Genomic DNA, 22,505 nt, shown 5'->3' with positions numbered 1-22,505 from the left:
GAGACAACAGTGGAAACTGGAGCATTAAAGGTGAAATTTTCCACCAAAACAGAAAAGACAAAGTGTAATTGTCAAATAGTGGGTCGAAGTTTTGAGGAGAAGCCAAACTGGGGTCACAGCATAGAGTGACATTGTATATGAAAACAAAGGCTTCATCACAGTTTTCAGTGTGTATATGTTGCTTCCAAGAAAGGCAGCATTACAATCTTTAAGCTGTCCACAACACAAGAAGTGCAGCTGACCACTGCCAGAGAAAACAATGAAGCAAGATTTAACAAAAGTCAAGCTATTGTGTTCAATGACTAACGCCTGATGCAAAGGTTTGAGTGTGTGTTTGTGTCTGTCTCACAGTTTCTAGTTGCTATAAAAAGGAGGGAAAACTTAAAAGTATAAGACGAAAGCATGGGAGAGATAAATTATAGCACTATAGGTAAAAATGTATCTATAGAGAGAGAGAGAGAGAGAGAGAGAGAGAACTTTTGTTTCCACATAACCAGATTCTAAAATTTGCTGCATGTATATGCACAGTATATTATGTTTAGCATATATACCTGCACATAATACTGTATACATACAAAATATTGGGGCTTCAATATATATCCATATATCCATAATATGGATTTAAATATTACGTAAAACAAAAATACCTTACTCATATTTACTTGCATGTGTTAACATGTTTATATTAATTAAAATAAACTAATGCAAAATAATTTCAAGACAGGCAAGGAAAAATTGTGACTAGTAAATTCTCTTAATTCACCGGTTAATTTTGGACCCTATGTATATCATAAACTATAACTTTTCCACTACAACCCAAAGAGAACTTTTCCTCAGCCCCGATGGCCTTCCTACACTTTTAAGTTAGTGTTCATGCATGATTCATGCAAAGAAATTACCTTTCCAGTTTCATTCATGAACAATTTACAAGTGAGAAAAAGGTATACATTTCCTGTTTGCAATACTCTTGTGAGGTGCTGTCTTAAATATCTGTGTGCACACTGAAACATCAAAGAGAAAAATCTATTAGGTCAATAAGAACCACATGAATTCCCACAAACCTTCTCTAGATGTAGATTCATCCATCTTGTGAACGTTCTCTTCTGCACCACCTCCCTCTCAACTAGAGAAGAAACAAAAACAACAGTTTCATTGAGGTAAATGATGCACACAGATGAAACAGTAATAAGTCACCCCATCTAAAACAGCAGCTCCATGTTCGCCGGTCATAAATCACACGTAGCCTAAAGGCACACATGAGACCACGCCATGGGAACAAAGAGCAAAAAGCACACACTCATTATAGTCCAAGTGGAATGACCAGGGCCTATAAACCCCAAACCTCAACTGAACTGTTGTATTTAAAAAGTGACCACAGGCAATTTTTGCCATTCGTGCAATGTTGGCAATACAAATATACATTACACAGCAATTGGTAAGGCAAAATCCCGTGAGCAGCAAAATGCTGTAGCCTACAGTGTATAGAGTCATATGGACTGCTTTTATGGTGCTTTTTGGAGATTGACCTTTATTGGTAACTGTATGCTTTCATTTTGAAGAACAGTGGTTTGAACATTCCTCAAAATTTCCAAAATGGAAAAGGTAACAATTGGCAATTCCATTACTTTATATTTAGGGGGAAGATGCTTCTATGAACACATTCACAAAACTCAACAGCACAATAGTGCATATTCATAAACCAACACATCAGTGGCCAAGTGTAGTGGTTCACCGATATATCACCGAGGCTGATAAATAGGGCAATATTCAGACTTTAATTATCGGCATCGGCCGTAAAATTTTCTTGAGGGCGCCGAAAATCGCCGGCTTGCATGTGAAGCGACTGAGACATGTAAACGACCAGTCACGGTTCGTTTTGTTGTTACATGGCATCATGTTACTACAATAATAGACCGGTGTGCAACACAGTCTCATTTAAACGGTCCGCATATCAGTCGCGGCAGACGTGTTTGAGCTTATAATGTTAAAGTGCTCACCTGTTTCATTCTCCCTCTCTCTCTTCAACAGTTCCCTGTAACTTTTAACTGTCTTGTCTAATGATAAAAATGGAAATATCAATAAAACTAATATCATATACCGTCTGCGCATATCTCGTTTAAACAGATATAATAAACAAACCTCACAAAACTTGAGCAAATCCAGCATCCTGTGGAGCGCTCATTTATTTACCTCTAAAGCATGTATTCTATCAGCCTCTCCTCAACAGTTCCCTGTCACCTTTAACTTTCTTTTCCAATGATAAAAGGTAAATATCAATAAAACTTCTATTATATACCGTTCGCAAATATTCAGATATACTCACGAAAATCTTCCCCTCGAGTGCTCATTTAATATCTTCCTGTGATGAGGAGGAGGGCATGGCCAGGCTGTGATCATGCACAGCCAACGCTGAATCAGCAGATCAGCGGGAGAGCGAGATAAAGGGGAGTCAAAGGCACCAGTTCGAGAGAGAGAGATGTACACGGCCATGTTGCATGTGTGTCTGTGTTTGTTTATGTTTGTTTAAAGTTAAGTTTGACATTAAAACTTTGTTTATTGTTCAGCCAGTTCCCGCCTCCTCCTTGCCCATCCTTTAACTGTTACACTTCCTCTGGAGCATGTATTCCATCAGCCAGAATCAAAAACTTCAGGATCAGGATCAAAAGTTCCTCCGATTCACAAATCATGAAGGTCACTCCGTGACAATCCAAGCAGGCGATCCAGGCCGACAAAATTGATTTTGGCAGATAATTTGTTATTCAAAATGCAAAACCAATAAACTGACATCCATTAAAGCACTTTATTTTACAGGTTTACCTTACATTCCCGGTCACTTCTTTTCCTTTCACCAAAAACACTGTCCTCCCAAATTCCAGTATGTACTGCAAACATAATGAAACAACACAGTGTGTTGTAACTTCATGGTTTCCTGATCACTAGCTGCCCAAGAGCTGGTTCTTTTCTATTGGGCCTATTAAACAGGACTGTAGTTCCTAATGGCTGCTCTTGCATTACTGATCCCAGTACGATATATCATCAGTAGTTGGTTAAGTCTTGATCATCTACAGCGTTTTGGTTGTGTTGTCAATCCAATACAAATGTAACGGGCCGATCACACAGGACACATTCTCATGTTCTGTCATAGATATTTATCATTGTTGGTCTATGTCCATCTAACGGACATCGTTTATCATTGCGTCATGTCTCGCGCTATGAGCACAGCATTTTTAATAAGCCACGTCATGAAGAAGTTCAGATTTGGAAACTGTGTCTAGAGACCCTTCTGTTTTGTTCCATTCTGCTGCGCATTCCCATTCTGAGCTGTTTTTGAATGCAAGAATACATCCTGTGTGACGGAAAACAGCACACCACATACTGCCTTATTACAAGTGCATGGCTGCGTAAGTAGAGATTGCAGGTGATAGATTGGCCTACCTGCAGTCCTATCCTGTCTCCACTTGAGAATGTGTGGTGCATTATGAAGTGCAAAATACGACAACAATGGCTCCATACAATTGCGCAGCTGAAGACCTGCATAATTGATGTATAAAATTCCATTTGATAAACTTAAACCTGTGTCTTCAGTGCCGAAACGCTTAAGTGTTATTAGAAGAAATGATGATGTTACACAGTGATACAAATGCGACTGTCCCAACTTTTTGGAGCTTGTTGCAATCATCTGATTTGAAATGAGAGTATATTTAAAAAAGACATATATACAGTGGCATGCAAAAGTTTGGGCACCCCTGGTCAAAATTTCTGTTGCTGTGAATAGTTAAGTGAGTAGAAGATGAACTGATCTCCAAAAGGCATAAATTTAAAGATGAAACATTCTTTTCAACATTTTAAGCAATATTAGTGTATTATTTTTATTTTGTACAATGTTAGAGTGAAAAAAAGGAAAGGAGCACCATGCAAAAGTTTGGGCACCCCAAGAGATTTGAGCTCTCAGATAACTTTTACCAAGGTCTCAGACCTTAATTAGCTTGTTAGGGCTATTGCTTGTTCACAATCATTGTTTGGAAAGGCCAGGTGATGCACATTTCAAAGCTTTATAAATACTCTGACTCCTCAAATCTTGTCCCAACAATCAGCAGCCATGGGCTCCTCTAAGCAGCTGCCTAGCACTCTGAAAATTAAAATAATTGATGCCCACAAAGCAGGAGAAGGCTATAAGAAGATAGCAAAGTGTTTACAGGTAGCCGTTTCCTCAGTTCGTAATGTAATTAAGAAATGGCAGTTAACAGGAATGGTGGAGTTCAAGTTGAGGTCTGGAAGACCAAGAAAACTTTCAGAGAGAACTCCTTGTAGGATTGCTAGAAAGGCAAATCAAAACCCCTGTTTGACTGCAAAAGACCTTAAGGAAGATTTAGCAGACTCTGGAGTAGCGGTGCACTGTTCTACTGTGCAGCGACACCTGCACAAATATGACCTACATGGAAGAGTCACGAGAAGAAAACCTTTCCTGCGTCCTCACCGCAAATTTCAGCGTCAGAAGTTTGCAAATGAACATCTAAACAAGCCTGATGCATTTTAGGAACAAGTCCTGCGGACTGATGAAGTTAAAATATAACTTTTTGGCCGCAATGAGCAAAGGTATGTTTGGAGAAAAAAAAGAGTGCAGAAAAGAACACCTCTCCAACTGTTAAGCACGGGGGTGGATCGATCATGCTTTGGGATTGTGTTGATGCCAGTGGCACTGGGGAACATTTCACTGGTAGAGAAAAGAATGGATTAAATTAAATACTAGCAAATTCTGGAAGCAAACATCACACCATCTGTAAAAAAGCTAAAGATGAAAAGAGGATTGCTTCTGCAACAGGTGGGCGATATGACCAAAATCTTATATCACGATATGAGTAATTTTATATCATGATAACGATATATCACAATATAGTAAAAGTTTTCTGGAAAATAAATAAAAATTGGCTTATATATTAAATAACCATATTGTAATGCCTATTTTTGGAACTCCAGTCAGTGAAATAAATACTTTTTAAATGAAAACTAATTCCTCTTTATTTGAAACAAGACAAACAATGTCAAAGTAAATAAATAAATAAAAATCAACTTGTTTTCAGAAAAATTAACCTTACCAAAATGCTAAATATAACAGTATGCCACACTTTAGTTTAAAATGTTGTTGAACAATATTGTTATTATTATCATAAACTTTGCTCAAGAAACTTAAGATCTTCTCAAAGCATTGTGAAAAAGAAAACATAAATAAAAAAATAAATAAAAATACAATGAAAATAAACACTTCTTGAAGAAAATAAATATAAACTAAATGACCGAATTAATGCAGAGTTCATCTTTTGGCTTTCATAATATTCTTTTGCGTGCTTAATTTTGAGGTGGTAAAATGGATTGCTTGCGTTACAAGTGATTATTGTCATGCAAATCAGTTTGCAGGTTACATTTTTCTGTACACTATGTCGCACCTTTTTTAATAACAAGCTCCTCTTCATTTTCTTGACCTGTTTGGGAGTCGTCCCATTCTGTGGAGATTTCTTTCTCCATTTGGGGTTTTCCTGGGTCAAAAATGATTGAGTAGCATGAGTGATCTGGCTCTGAGCTCTCCTGTCTCTGGGGCACAAATATCGAAAAGCCTCCTGGACTCGTGCGCACTCCAGCTCCAGAGACAGCACCAGTCACGTGAAATATTCGCGTCAGATGAGTAGAACATTTAACGCTTTTAAAGCATCAAATGCGCGAAGAAGGTCATTAAATTTGCTTGGGCAGTCGAAGAAAAATTCAGTGCCGGAAAACCCCTGTCCATGTTTCTCCAATTCCCTCACTCACGTGAAGCCCTGCCAACTGATAGATAAGCCCACGCTGTGCACATGGATATTTACTTATTGCGATATACACAATATAGCAAAATCTCTGACAATTTACATTTTATATCGTCGCCACAATATATATCGTCATATCGCCCAGCCCTAGGCACAGGTAAGGTTGTGTAGAACGCCCTTATATGGAAATGGTTCTGGAGTGTTTTCAGCGTTTCTATCAACATTAGAATTAACAAATTTATGTTAGTAAGCTCATTTCGTGGTGTATCTGGCAAAACAATTCCGCAAGAATCTTTTATGTGCACATGAGAACACTTGTACACAATTATTAATGAAATATAACTGCTGTCTAATAATTTTCTAATTAACTGCCCAAGAATAGTTTTTTTCCCCTGTCTGTCCTATTAAACAGTTAATTTGTGCAAAGGATTCAAGTTCCTAGTGGCTGCTCATGCAGCACTGACCCCAGTACGACATCACTGGTGGTTGGTTAAAGGAATAGTTCACCCAAAAATGAACTCATTTTTTACTCACCTTCATGCCATCCCAGATGTGTATGACTTGCTTTCTTCTGCAGAACACAAATTAAGATTTTTAGAAGAATATTTCAGCTCTGTAGGTCCATACAATGCAAGTGAATGGGTGCTGAAATATTTCTATGCTGACTTGTGTGATTTTTGGAGCTTCACATTTTTGGCACCCATTCACTTGCATTGTATGGACCAAAAGAGCTGAGAAATTCTTCTAAAAATCTTAATTTGAGTGAACCTACACCTACAGCACTTTGGCAGTTTTGAAAAAGCCCAATAGAAGGCAATGTGTACTAGAATATTAGAAGACACATCAAATTCATGAGCTTATCAAAATGTCAAAGATAATAAACTAACAAAAAGCTAACTTTGATGTTTAGTGAAGCAGTATCAGTTTTACAGTACTACAAAAGAAATTCCTTTGTAGAAATCACAAAGACCATTAACATTGCAGCCTCCATTTTCTTCTTTCCTGCCAAAGGATCTATAAAGCTTTTTGGGCCAGTGGCCCCAGACAACAACACAGTCCTCTCCGTCTCTCTGCAAAGAACATGTCTGTTTAATGAGGGGGCCGTCTTACAGCTCCAAAGAGCCAGTGCTCATAAACTCAAAAGGCCACTGCCTGGCGGTGCGGGACAGCTTTGAGCTCTCAAGTATGACAGACGGGCCAGAACCGTGGCTGGCTTGAAGTTCACCAAGAGCAGAGCCTGAACCTTTCATAAGAATGTCTTAGCATTTGTTTGATTTCCCGTATCAGAATTACATATGCTGTAAACAGCACTGGGCTAATTTAAAAAAAGAAAAGCTGAATGACTTTATAACAAGAGGGCTTTAGCAATATCATTTGTGTTTTTCATATGCTAAGTATTAGCTAATTTGCAATAACTTTGCCTAACAAAAACTGTGCTCTATTTTTCAGTTCTCAGCGATCGGCTCTCACATGTTCTTCAACAATGCACTATAATATCTGAAACAAACACATTTATACCATTAGACGTATGTTTTCCCACTTTGTTTTCGGTGCTATTTCCGAAGCAGATGTCTGTGAAGACCATCGCTCTTCAGATCATCATTTTTAAATAATGGCTCCACAACAATGAAAACACTAAAGTGTTCATGACAACAATGTGTGCTTTGTCCCTTTGGAATTACATAATTCCTCTCATAAGGTGAAATGCAAATTCTGTGGGAGAAACTCATCTCTGAGGGAATGAGTTTCAAGATTTGCCAAATATCATCAGATCCACAATGTACAGAGCATAACATTCACAGAACCTGAGATATATAAACTGAGAATCAGTTCTCAATCAGTTCTAGTTAAGCAGATTCATTATTGTTTGTGTTCATTTCCTTTAACTTTCAGACTGTTTTCACCTGATAACTATGTGCAGGCTCTAAATCATGTGACACTTATTTGCTTAACATGCAAAGAATGGGTTTGCCAAGTGAGACATCATCCAGCAGGAAACTGACCACTTATGTCATCCAGAGACATTGTGAATTTTAAACAGAAAGGTTTCCCAAATATGTTTAGAGAAGTGCATAGAAAAACGACCAACCCGATCTCATGAAAATTCGTACATAATTTACAAGTTGGCTTTTTCATATGATCTTGCACGATTCTGTTCGCATAAACTCGTACAACTTCATCACGTGCAAATTCCCGGATGTCTAATGCGGAAGTGAGCACGAGTTCCGCCCACGAGGTGTTAAGGACATGCTTATTAATATTATGCCCTTACCCAAACCCCTTATCTAAACTTAACCAATCAGTAGAGTTTGTAAACATGATAGGAAGCTGTTGTGTGTGACAGAAGCAAGTAATTGTCGCGTATTAGATGGAAACGATGTCCAGCGACATCATGTGAAAGTCGTAGGAATTCAAATGAGTACAGTCGCACAATATCCTACAAATTAGCCAAATTTAGAAAAGTCGTACGAATCCTGACGATTTCGCTGTGAGAGTGTGTTGAAAAAACCACTAGTCGAGTATTTAGTCTCCTCATGAAAGAGGCTTCTGAAAAGAAAAAGATAAGAATTTAATTTACAATATAAGTAACAGGATCAAAATCATAAGCCATCTGAGTGGACACTGAGGGATAAACACATCATTTCTACCATGGTTACTGGTCTAACAATATGGGATGTTTATGGCTGAAGCCAATACTAGGCTACCTAGAAAGCAGGGCTCTACAGGGTTCCCATTTTAACTGACAAATTTCCATGACATTTCCAGTCTTTTGTGATTACTGGATGAGGATTTAAAAAAAATAATTTTAAAGAAATTGCACTCACATAGAAATTTCTAGAGAATTAAATAATTTAATAATGTATTTATTAAATATAAATTTGATATAAATTGTAATAATTGTATTATTTTAATAAAATAAAGCTCAATCGACATCTTTTGTAGCATAATGTTGATTACCACAGAATTTTTTTTTACTCTTCCCACATTTGCTAAAAAATAAATAAATACATAAATCACGGTAACACTCACAACTGCACTTACAACACGGAAGTAAATGATGCCAGTCCAAAAAGTCCAAAGTCAAAAGTATACCTACAAGATGTAAACATTATAGATGTTAACATGATTTGTGTAATAAAATCTCTGTACTACATGATTTTATCGCTTACAGGGTTTACCGGTGTTATGTTGTATTGGATCTAACTTTACATAGATAAAGATTTCATAGAAAGCAATTTTATCACACTAATATCATGTTTAATTTTTGTGGAGTGGTGGTGGCGTAGTGGACTAAAGCACATAACTGGTAATCAGAAGGCTGCTGGTTCAATCCCCACAGCCACCACCATTGTGTCCTTGATTAAGGCACTTAACTCCAGGTTGCTCCAGGGGGATTGTCCCTGTAATAAGTACACTGTAAGTCACTTTGGATAAAAGCATCTGCCAAATGCATAAATGTAAAATGTATGGGCTGGTCCCATGCATTTCCATGTTGGGGCCATATCAAAATTATTTTATGTGGCAATCCAGCTCCAGTTTCACCCTGCAACTCAAGACTGGTTGCGCACTGAATCTATGCAGGGTTGAGCCCAGTCAGTACCTGGATGGGAGACCTCCTGGGGAAAATGAAGGTTACTGCTGGAAAAGGTGTTAGTGAGGCCAGCAGGGGATGCTCACCCTGCGATCTGTGTGGGTCCTACTCCTTACACCAAGTATAGTGACAGGGACACTATACTTAAAGGAGCCGTCCTTCGGATGAGACATAAAACTGAGGTCCTGACTCTCTGTGGTCATTAAAAATCATTTTGACAAAAATCATACAATGTAGTCATCGTAAAGTGTAGGGGTGTAACCCCGGTTTCCTGGCCAAATTCCCCCCATTGGCCCTTCTCAATCATGGCCTCCTAATAATCCCCATCCATTAAATGTCTCTTTCTCTCTCCTCTCCACCAACAGCTAGTGTGTGGTCAGTGTTCTGGCACACTATGGCTGCCGTCGCATCATCCAGGTGAATGCTGCACACTGGTGGTGGTTGAGGAGAGACCCCTGTTCACTGTGTAAAGCGCTTTGAGTGTAGTGTCAAAAAACCACTATATACTGCAAATGTAACGTTCATTCATCAACATTATGCCACAAATGCTGTCGATTGAGCTTAACTTGTATTGAACTTGTCTTGGAACATTCCTCTCACAAGGCCGTCAATATAGGCTTACATTTTCGAATTGACACAAAGTGGAGGTAACACTTGTCAATCAGCCTATCTGATTCTGACATTGACTAATAATCTCAAAATGGCCAAATATAGGCATATATATCAGATTCGGCCCAACACTAATTGTTATATATCAGTAAAAAGAACATGAAAAAGACATCTCTCTTCAGTGGATGCCAATTAAAAACCAGTAGATGAGTTCTTTCTCAGTGTAAGAACCTCAACTCAACTGCGAGCACAAAAGCTGAAACGTTTTGATGGCAGACTATGAAACAACACTGCCTTACTCTACGATTACATGTTACAGCTCCCACCCTTTGATTCAGTGTTACATGGGAACACCAACAATGATGTAGCCTACTACATAGATAATGTGGTTATTCATTAGACCTTTACCATTGTAGTCTAATTTTCATGAAGATACAAAACTGACTTATGGTAAGATTATTGGAACTGCTTATTGAAAAAGTACTTAACTTTATCTGTAATTTTTGTAATAATTTATTTGAAATGTTAAAATACTTCCTCGAACTTTTTAATTGCTTTTAAAATGTTTAAATTGCATGTAAATGTACTGAGTGGTTTTATGGCACTTTCAACAATACTCTGTTTCAGTGACATATGTTAGTTTGGGCAGGACTTTCTGCTTGTCCAACTAAAGGAAGACAGAGAGAGGGTTTGGTAAACAGTTTTTTTTTTTTTTTTTTCAATTAATGCTTGCCTTAACAAACACCAACAAAGACCGTATTTTAATTCATTGCAAAAGCAAAGACAATGAAGATGTACTTGCTGGATATCTATTGTCCCCACATTGGCTTCTAAAAAAATAGTGCACTGTAATTGGATGAGCATGAGTGCCAACAGGGTGTGTCTACGTCCATTCCAGCTCACCTATAGTTACATGCCTGCATTTTGCGATTTATTATTTGCAGTGCATATCTATACAAAAGCCATACTGTAAATACATGCTATATGACTACAAAAAAGAGGGTCTTGTGATATTTGTTTGGGGACTTTCCATGCACAAGTTAAACTGTCTATTGAGCAGTCAAAAACTGTACTGTGTTCATTTAAAGGATGGCTCACAGGACCATAGTAATGTGACTGAGTTACGCTTTTCTAAACTCTGAAAGCTGTCATTGTGAGCATGTTAATGTTTTCCCTGGTCTAAGTAAATAAATACATTTAGTTCTTCGACCACAACCCTCTATGGGCTACATGTGCTACAAAGAGAGCTGCTGCATGTGTACTTCTTTACTGGCACATGCGGAGAACATAAAACTGCTTTCTGAATATTAGTATAGAAAAACACTGTAAGGGAGAATCTAACATAGACACATCCAGGCTGCATTTCACTCTAAAATCAAAACAAAACAAAAAATAAGAAATTTTATTTTTGCATTTAGAAAAGATTTTTTTTGCATTGTGACAATATTTTCATTAGTTATGCACATTCCGATAATGCATGTCAACATTTTCCTTTAATATTTTTGTCATTCCCATTATTCTCAAAGGTGATTAGATTCTCTACTCTTATTACTCTACTCGTCTCTTTACTTTATTCAAAAAAAATTTCTTCCAGTGTACGAAACTTGATGGGATTGTAGCAATGTCCTTTATTGCCATAAAAATGTCAAAATGTCATGAGAATATGTCACAATTCCAAATAAATACATAGGCTTCATTTTCTTTAAGCGATTTCTTACTTCTTTCTTTTGATTTTGGAGTAAAAATGATCTGAACATGTTCTTGACAGGTTCACTGAGATTCACCCAAATAAATCTGAAGGTTTCATTAACCAAAGGTAAGTTTTTCCAGCACTTTCAGATAATAGAGGTGAATGTTGAAGCATTTAAATCCCTTTAAAAAGACCTAAATTACATTTTTTAGAGGCTTAAAGGAACGTTCCGGGTTCAATACGAGTTAAGCTCAATCGACAGCACTTTAGGCATAATGTTGATTACCACATAAATTAATTTCAACTTGTCCCACCTTTTCTTTAAAAAAAGCAAAAATCGAGGTTATAGTGAGGCACGTACAATGAAAGTGAATGTGGCCAATTTTTGGAGGGTTTAAAGGTAGAAATGTGAAGCTTATTTTATAAAAGCACTTACATTAATTCCTCTGTAAAAACTCATGTATTATTTGAGCTGTAAAGTTATTTAAATTGTTATTTTAACAGTTGTTTTAGGGTTTCAGGGTTTGTTGACTTTGTCATGGCAACAAAGTAGTAAAATTGGATATAACTTTACACAAAAAAGGTTAGTAAGTGATTTTATCACACTAAAATCATGTTAACACACATACTGTTATGTCTTGCATCTATACTTTTGAAACAGTGAGTATTTAAATGTTAATAAATTGGCCTCATTGACTTCATTGTGAGTGCCTCACTAACCCAGTTTTTTGCTTTTTTAAAAGAAAAGGAGGGGCAAGCCATATTATGCCACAAATTCTGTCGATTGAGCTCAACTTGAGCCATATTGAATCCAGAATAATCCTTTGATGACTTCTTAACCCTAGAATGCATATGTGGGTCAAAAATGTACCCATGATAAATACCATGTTCCAGCCTAATCTCATTAATATACATAGCTATTTGTACGTTAATATTTGTAACATTTAAATGTACGTGTTTGTACTTTTGGATAGACAGTTAAACGTATATTATGGACGTTTGAAAGCATCTAAAACAGGGGTCTCAAACTCAAATTACCCGGAGCCACTAGCCAGGTGGTGTTCACGAGGGCCAGTTGAACAGTTCATAAATAAATAAAATATATTTTATATATATATATATATATATGTATATATGTATGTATGTATGTATGTATAAATATACACACACCGATCAGCCACAACATTAAAACCACCTGCCTAATATTGTGTAGGTCCCCCTCGTGCCACCAAAACAGTGCCAACCCGCATCTCAGAATAGCATTCTGAGATTATATTCTTCTCACCACAACATTTGTTCAGAGAATGGCCAGACTGGTTAGTTCGAACCAGTCTGGCCATTCTCTGTTGACCTCTCTCAACAACAAGGCATTTCCATCCACAGAACTGCCGCTCACTGGATGTTTTTAGTTTTTGGCACCATTCTGAGTAAATTCTAAAGACTGTTGTGTTTTAAAATCCCAGGAGATCAGCAGTTACAGAAATACTCAAACCAGCCCATCTGGCACCAACAATCATGCCACGGTCCAAATCACTGAGATCACATTTTTTCCCGATACTGATGGTTGATGTGAACATTAACTGAAGCTCCTGACCTGTATCTGTGTGATTTTATGCACTGCACTGCTGCCACAAAGATTGGTTGATTCGATAATCGCATGGATGATTATTCAATATTAATCAATTCAAACAATACACGTAAACATTTGTACGTTTCTATAGGTGTCAATACGACAATATTAAATGTTTCAGTGTCTATCCAAATGTTAAGAATGTACGTTTGCTAGAACCAAATATATATGAATTCTCATGAGATCACGTTGCATGTTCACATTTATGTGCAGTAAGCAAGAATAGAAATTTGTCATTCCGCTGATGATTTTTTCCAAAGTGCTTGACATTACACCCATTTCAGGAACAGTCCTCATGGAGCAACCTGAGGTTAGATGCCTTGTTCATGGCTAGGACACAATGGTCATAGCGCCTGGACTAGGGTTGTGCCGATAGACAATGATCTCAGGGATCGACGATGGTCAGAGTGATTGCCAATAGCTGATGCCTTTAACGATGTCAAGACGATATTTGGCTCGTTTTCCCATTAATGTATTAAATTATTATTATTATTAGGCTATTATTATTATCAAATTAATATTACAAATAATTTGCCCCAAGGCACACAGACACGCGCTTGAAGAAACACACTTTATTATATTATTAAGAACAGATGACAGAAAAGCTGTCTATGTATGACACGCTGTTTGTATGGAGGCGTGCAGTCTCGTGGAACACGCACATGTAAAACGTTCTCACTCTTTCTTTGTTTCTGTTTTCTAATTTTTTGTTGTTGCAAGAATTGCATCGTATGAGAGTGCTGCAAATGACCTCAGACTTCTCAGCTCAGGGGGTGCTTTGAGTTCAGTTCGTTTTATTTCCACAGAGCAGTTCATTGTGACCACAACTCTGCTGCCTATACATCCGTGATTAAAATATAAAATAATACAAAAACACATTCACTTCAAACCATGATTTATATTTCAGTGATTATCATCATCATTATAATTATTATTTTTACATTTATAATTGTTTTTATGTCTTCATTTGTGTAAGTAATTTTCCACCTGCATGTTTAGAGGGATACTTGCCTGATGGTAAATGGAAAGGTGGTTACTTACATATATATTATTTTTTTTGATCACTTCGTTATTTTAATTGCTTTTTCGTTTCGTTTGGAGTGCAATTTGAATTTAGAAATGTATTTGATTTAAGTTTTTTTAAATTAATTTAATTTTCAATGCAAAATCACTAAAGCTAAAATATTCACCGATCCCTCAGCCCAGGAGTATATATATATATATATATATATATCGTGAAGGAGGGAACAAAACTAATGTATTCACACATATGACAATGAAATACCCGTGATCATATCTGGAAATATAGTGTCATATGGCAATATAGAGTATATTATAAGGTCGTCATTTTGCAAGTTTATAACAAATTCTTTGGTAGAAAACATTTTATCCTCACCCATTGTATTTATATGTATAGTATGTGTGGCTAGAGTTGTTGAGACATTTCATATTTTATTTTCCAAAACTCTACATTTTCAATGTGTCTGAAACTCTTCAGAACTGAATAAAAGATAAATCAACTATATCTAAATTATAATTACTAATAAAATGATCAATAGAGTTAATTTTCTTTTGCAAAATACATAGTTTTAGAAAGAATAAGCATCTAGATTTCACCTGGGTCTTTTTTGACACACATATGCATTTAAGGAAGGTGAAGTTACATATGGGTTCTGTAGGGTTAACGTAAACTCCTTTCAAACATCAAAGGAATCCCACACCATCTCTCTAGAGCGGGAACAGTGTATCGAGTCAGGCTGTTTAATGTAAAGAGAAAAGAGCGCACCTCCAATCACAGATGTGCAGAACACATGGAAAATACGAAATATTTAAAGAGTGACTGGTTAAGAGAAGAACATTGCAAAGGTATTACAGATTAAATTAGTGATGTTTTATGGCAAAAAGGCACATATGCTTATCATCTAAAAAGTTAACAGCTTGTAAACGTTGAGTGCTTAGATCAGAGTATCAGCTGGCTCTTTTTCTAGAATAGAGGTGTTATTGTTGGACAATGGACTGTTATCTGTCAAGCGTAAGCTTTTAATTAATCCCTTCACAAAGCCAAACTCTATCTGACACCAAGAGACTCTTTTGCAAGAGCAATTAGTGCCCGTTTCTCTTCTTAAGCAACTTTGTGCAAACAATGTCAAGTTGACAGCTTTTGTGAAACCGCCATGGAAATCCCCTTTGACTGCTGACAATTTGTGTATCGCGAGGACCAAACCATAGCAGAGGTCCTGATCTTTTATGCAACCTAACAATATTCTCCTTGAGAGACAAGATGTTTTTAAATCCCAGCTATGGTGAACAATGCCATTCATACCATTCCATGCCAACACTAGGTCTTCTTTTGAAAGGGTCAATATTACAATACATGACATAATGTGCTGCATTCTCAGACATAGGCATATAATAAAAAGGCATTACTGTATGTTACTTGCTTTTGATTAAGACTTATCTTTTTATCATGACAACTAGTCAATCAGGAAAACTAGGCTCTTTTACACAATGAGTCTACTTATAAAACTGACAGAGCCAGTACAGGTTTTACAACACTAAAACTATTCAGCACAACTGATGAGATGATGAACTGTAGCTGTGCCAGCCCTAAAAAAAATGTTTTTTTTAAAACACCAACTCATAAAACAGCTTTTCTTCGTGTTCTCATCACCTTAAAATAAAAGAAATCTCTTCAGCAACCTTCATGTTACAATATTAGATTGGCAGCTTGAGTGATATTTACAGTAAGTTCATCATTTACATAAAAAGTGCTGTGGTGGTACCATCGTACAGTGATGGTATCAGACATTAATACTTTAACATTATGATGGTACATATACAGTGGAGTTCATAAGTCTGAGATTTGTATTGTATTTTTACTTTAATGTACTGTCTTTAAGATTTGCACTGTATTTTTTACATTTTACATCTGGAAATAAACGTTTTAAATTAAAAATATATATATAAAATGTTTATACAAAGGTAGTGCATTGAAGAAGAAATATTTAAGATTCTGCACTTTATCCCAGTCACTAATCAAATATGAGCAAATTTGTGACAATGACCATGTGAACTTTGCAAACGGTCATATTTTCTTGCTTCCTTTCAAGCGCACAAGATGCTCTTTTTAACACGCAAAAGGGGGACATACCAAATTCTAAAATTGTCAAATTGTTGTGCTCATAATAGAATTTGAAATGAATAGTTAACAACAATTCAGAAATAAGTAATTTTCATAATCCAAGGTACTTCAAAGAACACCATGTTTTTACCCCCATAGTAATACCATGGTACTTTGTTAATGACTTCCTTGTTCTGTACACTTCAGATCTAAATTATTCTAAATAACATTTCAGGTATGTTAATTATGCAACCATGCAATCTATTTTGGACAGGAAATCGAACAGAACTAAATGCACACTGTCTCTATGACATAATCAATATTATTATAGCCTTAACCGTGCTGAATACGCAAACACTATAAAGACCTTATAAGCAAAGTATGATTAGTGTACAGTAAATATTTCAGTTAGAAACTAGATCTTAAAATGAAATTAATCCCTGCATCAAACAAAAGGAGGATGCTATAGTTCACCAGCTGCTTATGTCTACAAACATCCTGGGCACTATAGAGTTAACAGAGCTTACATAATCTTTGGCTGTGGAGGTTTCTAGCACTCGGCTGCATCCTCCTTAGGTGCAGCCTATTTCAGGCAGACGACACACTCAAGCATGCTGGAGAAAGTGCCGGCTAAATATAGATAATGGTACACCTACAGTACGACTCTCCTCCACCAGTGATGTTGAGCCAAACAGAATCCCATAGTTCTAAAAATGGAAGATAATGGAAAATGGCAGTGACATTCTGTGATTTATAAGTTTCTAGCTGCACTATGATAACATTCCTTATGGTAACAGAGATTCTTCAGGAAGTTCTGAGAATATACTGTATAAGACTATGTTTAAGGGATAATATAAAAATGATGCCATCATTTACTCACCCTTATGTTGTTTCAATACTGCATGACTTCCTTCCATGGAACACAAAATGAGATGTTAGGCATTATCACAGCCTCAGTCAACATTCACTGTCATTGTATAGCAAAAAGATGCACTGAAAGTGAATGGTGACTGAGACTAAAATATTGCCTAACATCTACCAACAAAGTCATACAGTTTCATTTTTGGGTGAACGATTCCTTTATATATTGTACATATACCTGTCACTCAAAAAAAAAAAAAAACTCTTTGGCTTAACTTGTTTCAGTTGTGGAAAGTGGTTCCACATGTTTGAAATTTGTTTACTTAATTTAAAAAGAATACTAGATAATCCCAAATCAAATCCCAAAATAATCCCAAATCAAATATATCCTGTAGAGGAAACCTAATTGAATTGGGTAAACAACAAAATTAGACCTAAAGCACTTCAAATGAATTTCTTTCATTTCTTTATATACTGGCTAGTGACAATGCATATTAGTATGCTAAATATACATGTTGGTGGGAAGCACTCCAGAGTGCAGCTTGGTGCTATGGTTAGCTATGGTGATGCTATGGTTAGCTCAGGATTTGCTCAAAAATTCAAGTATAGCCAGTGCACACCTCTCCTTATCCTAAACTCAAGCTCCACTCTTCACTATAATGATAAATGCCAGAACTCTAACATAACAGAAGCTCTTTAATTTCAACATAAACAAAACATTAAAAAACTAACAAGTATCCCCTTTATATTCATCTTGCACAAAAACAATTACTCTCCCCATAGAGACCCATGCAAAGCATGCTGGGAATTAGAAATCCCCTGCCCAGTTTCATCAATGCTACATTAACTCCACAATATGTATTCATGTAGGCCCAATTTAAATGGATTAAGTGAACTTCCATTTTATAAATTTAAATGGATAAAACACAATGAATTCAAGTTGTGAAAAAGAATTCTTGAATTTTTTTCATTTGAATAAAATACATTGAACAAGAAGCAAAAATCCTTTTTTTGAGTGTACAGTATATACCGGAACCCCTATACATCGTACCACATGTTTACCACATATGGATTTCCATCAGCAAATAATAGCATTATTATGTGTGGATAGCAGGGTTACTGAGCAATGCATTAGGTCATTGATTATCTTTCACAGTTGGGTAACATTGTGTAGGTCTTATCCATTCCAAACATCATGCTACACCTCTGGAATGAACTACTTAGATATCATCATTTCATGATTCCATGCATAATCAGAGAACAGATTTCAAGGGGGAATTTAAAGTGAAGATAAATTTGTGCTGAGGGGATTTCTCACTTGCTACAATAGCCTGAGGATAACCTGAGAATTTTGTAGTCTTGTACAGATGAGAGAGAGAGAGAGAGAGAGAGAGAGAGAGAGAGAGAGATACGGTCCTGTTTTCCAGACATTTCTGCAAACTCATATCAAAGTATTCTAGCCTACGGTCACTCTAGGCCAGTTCTTTAAAAGCCCTCTAATGTAGAACAGCTCTTTCCTGAAAAAGTGCCTGCAAGTATACGAGTGCAAGTGTGCATGTGAAACAGGGAGGGAGGGGAGTACTGAGCCAACATTTCATTCAACACTTGATATGAAAATCCGTCCTGCTTTACGGCTCTAAAGCCAATGTACCAAGAGAATATTCAATGTAGTCGCACTGATATCTACTTTATTGCACTTTTTCTACCTTTGTGCATTCTGGCTCTGTTTCAGCACTTTAGAATGCTTCAGCAGATGTTGGATTCATACTAAATACTACCACCATCAGCTCCATTGTGCCTCGTGGCAAATGGTTTTCGTTTATCACAGCTTTAGAAGGCTCTTAGACTTTTGCGTTAATATAGACTTTTTCTTCTGGCACTTACAGGCCAAATACGGTCCCTGAAAGCAAACAGATGCTTTCCCTATAGACTTACTGTACATGCAAGTATGCATTCACCTTAAAGGGGTCATGACATCAGAAATCAAATTTTTCTTGATCTTTTAACATATAAGAGGTCATTGTACTATAAAAACATACTGCAAGTTTCAGAACTCAAAACTTACCTCTCACTGCAAAAAGAGCATTTGTTGAAACCACACTGCCAAAACGAATCGTTCTCAACTTCCTTCACATTGTGATGTCACACTGCAGTATACATTTGCATCTGACTGCTCCACAACATCACATTAAAGTCTACTTTACATTATCACCTCTGCAGCCCCACCCAGCAGTGACGGTCCTCCCTATAGGCAAACTAAGCAAGTTGCTTTGGGACCCCGATCCACCAGTGGGCCCCCACAATATCAAAGACATTATACTGCTGTGAACATACTGACAGGGGCCCCCACACCAATCTTTGCTTAGGATCCCCAAAAGGCTAGGACCGGCACTGCCACCCAGTAGTGGTGAGCAGCGAGATGGCAAGGAGAGGGCAGTCAAGAGCAGAGAACCAATCACAACAGTCCATGTTTACTATCAAGTCTTAAAGGAGAGCAGCACCAAAACTGAATGTTTCTAACCGAGGGTTAGAATAAGGGTGGGATATTATCATGTTTTACAAATATATTTATTTGTGCAAAAAAACTTTACTAATATTACACAGTAAGTGAACCTCAAGGAACATATTAAAATGATAAAAAAGGCATGTCATGACCCCTTTACGCTTCAGTCTTCCTCCGTTATTTAATCTAAAAAAGTGCAGTTGATGCATAACATGCTCATGAGCTTCTTTAATCAACATCAAGATTTAAGGTTTACATTTATATGTGCATGAGTGTTTTTGATGCGTTGACTGGCCACCATTTCTTTTGAGTTTTTTCTTTTATCTATTTTTTTTTTTAAAAACCTTTCTGCCTTTAACAGTTCATTTTAAATAGTTATGTGACAAATAAAAGTACCACGTAGTCTCTCCATTAATATGAGGCCATAAAAACGGCATGAATTATAATTATAAAGGAATTAGCAAAATGTTGTTTAAAATAGTTTTAGATGGAGTAAAGATCTCAGATGATATCGTTCATGACAGATACCAATTACTTTGTCCGATAACAGACATGCAGAACTGAGTATTCATTTTTTTTATTCCTGCTTTTTTTGACACAATGATAACAAAATAATCAATAGACTACAACAATATTAATATTAAGGCAAAATATGCATACTTTTATGATTATTCTAATAATAATAATATCAAACATCACTTATGACCAAATGAAATGTTTCCAAACAAAGATTTGGAATGTGATTTTGCCAATTATCAGTAGGCCTCATTATAAGGAACCATTAAACAATTTTAGCAGCAAAGTGGGAATATCGAATAGTGAATATATACTGGTCAATCTGATTATTGGTTTGTTTTTAGAGTAAAGCCTGGCACACCTCAGGACATACCAACTTCTCAAAAGCATTCTAGGTCAACTGCATACAAAAGTCTAAAATATTCAAGCATTGGGAATAGGGGGGTAAGTGAACAGACCATGTGTGGATGTGCACCCACAAAATGAGTGCTTATGGATTTTGCATTTCAGCTCATATCTAAACACAACTGCAGCAGACATGCACTGAGATGACTCTACTTCCCATTCATTTGGAACCGACTGGGTTTGCAGACTATGAGAAGACTGCAAATTCCAGGGCTCAGATGAAAAGGGCATTGCACTGTCAGTGAAGAGAAGATGTTATGTAATCTGCTTCAAGCATCTGTTTTCTGCAGCCTAAATTTACATTTTACAGTAATTTCCCAGCCACTAAGCCACAGAACCCACATAACAGCCTGAATTCCTATTGAAATGAACAACACTAGGACACAAGAGCTGCCCAGAGGTCTTAGATTCCGGATAACCTGAAAGTTGTTCACTCAAAGCAACTTGAACATGCCCTGATATCCATTTTCATCTTGCTTGACATGTTTTAATCATTCATAGTCATGCAATACGGAACGCATTAACAGCCCTTGCGCCACCAGGCAACACTGAGCTGTGATTAACGGTGCGCATTAAAGTAATTGTCGGTAAAACCGAACGCTCGATCACTGGTGTGTAAAGCTGCTTCTCCATATGCGCTCATTAAATCAGTTACTTCCAGGGTGATGATTTATTCTTGTTTATGCGTCGAACAAGCGAGACCAGCCGCTGCTTTGCAGGTGAACAAGCATTTTTTACTATATTCTGACAAGTGAAACTGTTGCCTCCAACCTGTGGAAAGATTTCCTACGTCCCATGCGATTCATTCAGTCTTTTTTCAGTGATCCATTTGTGCCTTATGCTCCATATACTTACAGATTCCGTAATTCAGGTTTTTAAATAGCTACTCGAATACCTAGTGACAGCCGACAAGTTACGGCTCGACGTTATAGGCACCCGATTAAAGTAAAAAAATAATAATTTTGCCATCTCGCTGGTGAATTGTTGCATTCTTGATACAATGTATCACCAGCATTTCATAGCAATCAGCAGAGTCATATGGACTCGAATCCAGTTACTTCCGATATAAAGGTTCATGATCATGAAATATTCACGCTGTTTTACCCATCCAGCACTCTTACCTTGCAGATTCTGCACTCGGATGTCGCTGATCTGTCCGATCAATTCCTCCCGTTCAAACCAATCATCCCACTCGTGTCCCGCCATCTGGATCACAGAAGAGACTCGCTCTTGGCTTTATAAAACTCCCGTCCCGTGATTTCGGTAGATTTCTCTATTTCAAAGTGCTTTATGTTGCGGATGGCCGGGAGGTAGCCATGAGTAGGATTACTAGGGATCTAGATCCGTTGAGATGCTGCTGTTCGGGTCCTGCATTGTTCCAGTAAAGTTACTTTGTTTCCCCGTGACGCAGGAGAAGCCTCTCCGGCGCAGCTTGGAGGAGGAAAATGAGAGGGAAGTGTGCGAAGAAAAAGCACCTGGTTAATATTTCGAGGATTCTCTGTGCACGCCCACTACCTCTGTGTGATACTCTGTGGACGGGGCTGTCTCTCTCCGATTCGCGGGTGAATCGTTCATTTGAGTCGATTCTTTGAAATGATCTAATCGAACCGATTCGCACAGCGTTTGTAATTTTCCAGCTGTAGGGATTTTAGGAGTAAACTGTGAATGGAAATAATTAATATTGTTAATTAATATATCTAATATTGTTAACAGTAATTTAAACAATATTTTTACAAAGTAACTTTTAATTAAGATTATTAAAACGTGACAGAATTAATAT

The 22,505-nt window shown here is 37.0% G+C and overlaps 1 protein-coding gene across 2 annotated transcripts in view; it reads right to left on the bottom strand.

Annotated features, from left to right (window-relative positions):
• LOC127411481 (calmin-like) overlaps positions 1-22,202 on the bottom strand; it is a 34,371-nt gene extending 12,169 nt beyond the window's left edge. For both annotated transcript variants that reach the window (XM_051647082.1, XM_051647080.1), the window contains exons 1-2: positions 21,847-22,202; positions 1,062-1,123 (exon numbers count right to left, since the gene is read on the bottom strand). In XM_051647082.1, the coding sequence (XP_051503042.1) occupies positions 1,062-1,086 (25 nt within the window). In that variant the 5' untranslated portion in view covers positions 1,087-1,123; positions 21,847-22,202. The remainder of the gene's footprint in view (positions 1-1,061; positions 1,124-21,846) is intronic.
• Between the last annotated feature and the right edge of the window lie 303 nt (positions 22,203-22,505).

This window comes from Myxocyprinus asiaticus, chromosome 20 (assembly GCF_019703515.2).
Source record: "Myxocyprinus asiaticus isolate MX2 ecotype Aquarium Trade chromosome 20, UBuf_Myxa_2, whole genome shotgun sequence".
NCBI lineage: Eukaryota > Metazoa > Chordata > Actinopteri > Cypriniformes > Catostomidae > Myxocyprinus > Myxocyprinus asiaticus.
Note: the sequence above shows the minus strand (reverse complement) of the source record. Positions and strands in the feature narration are given on the sequence as shown.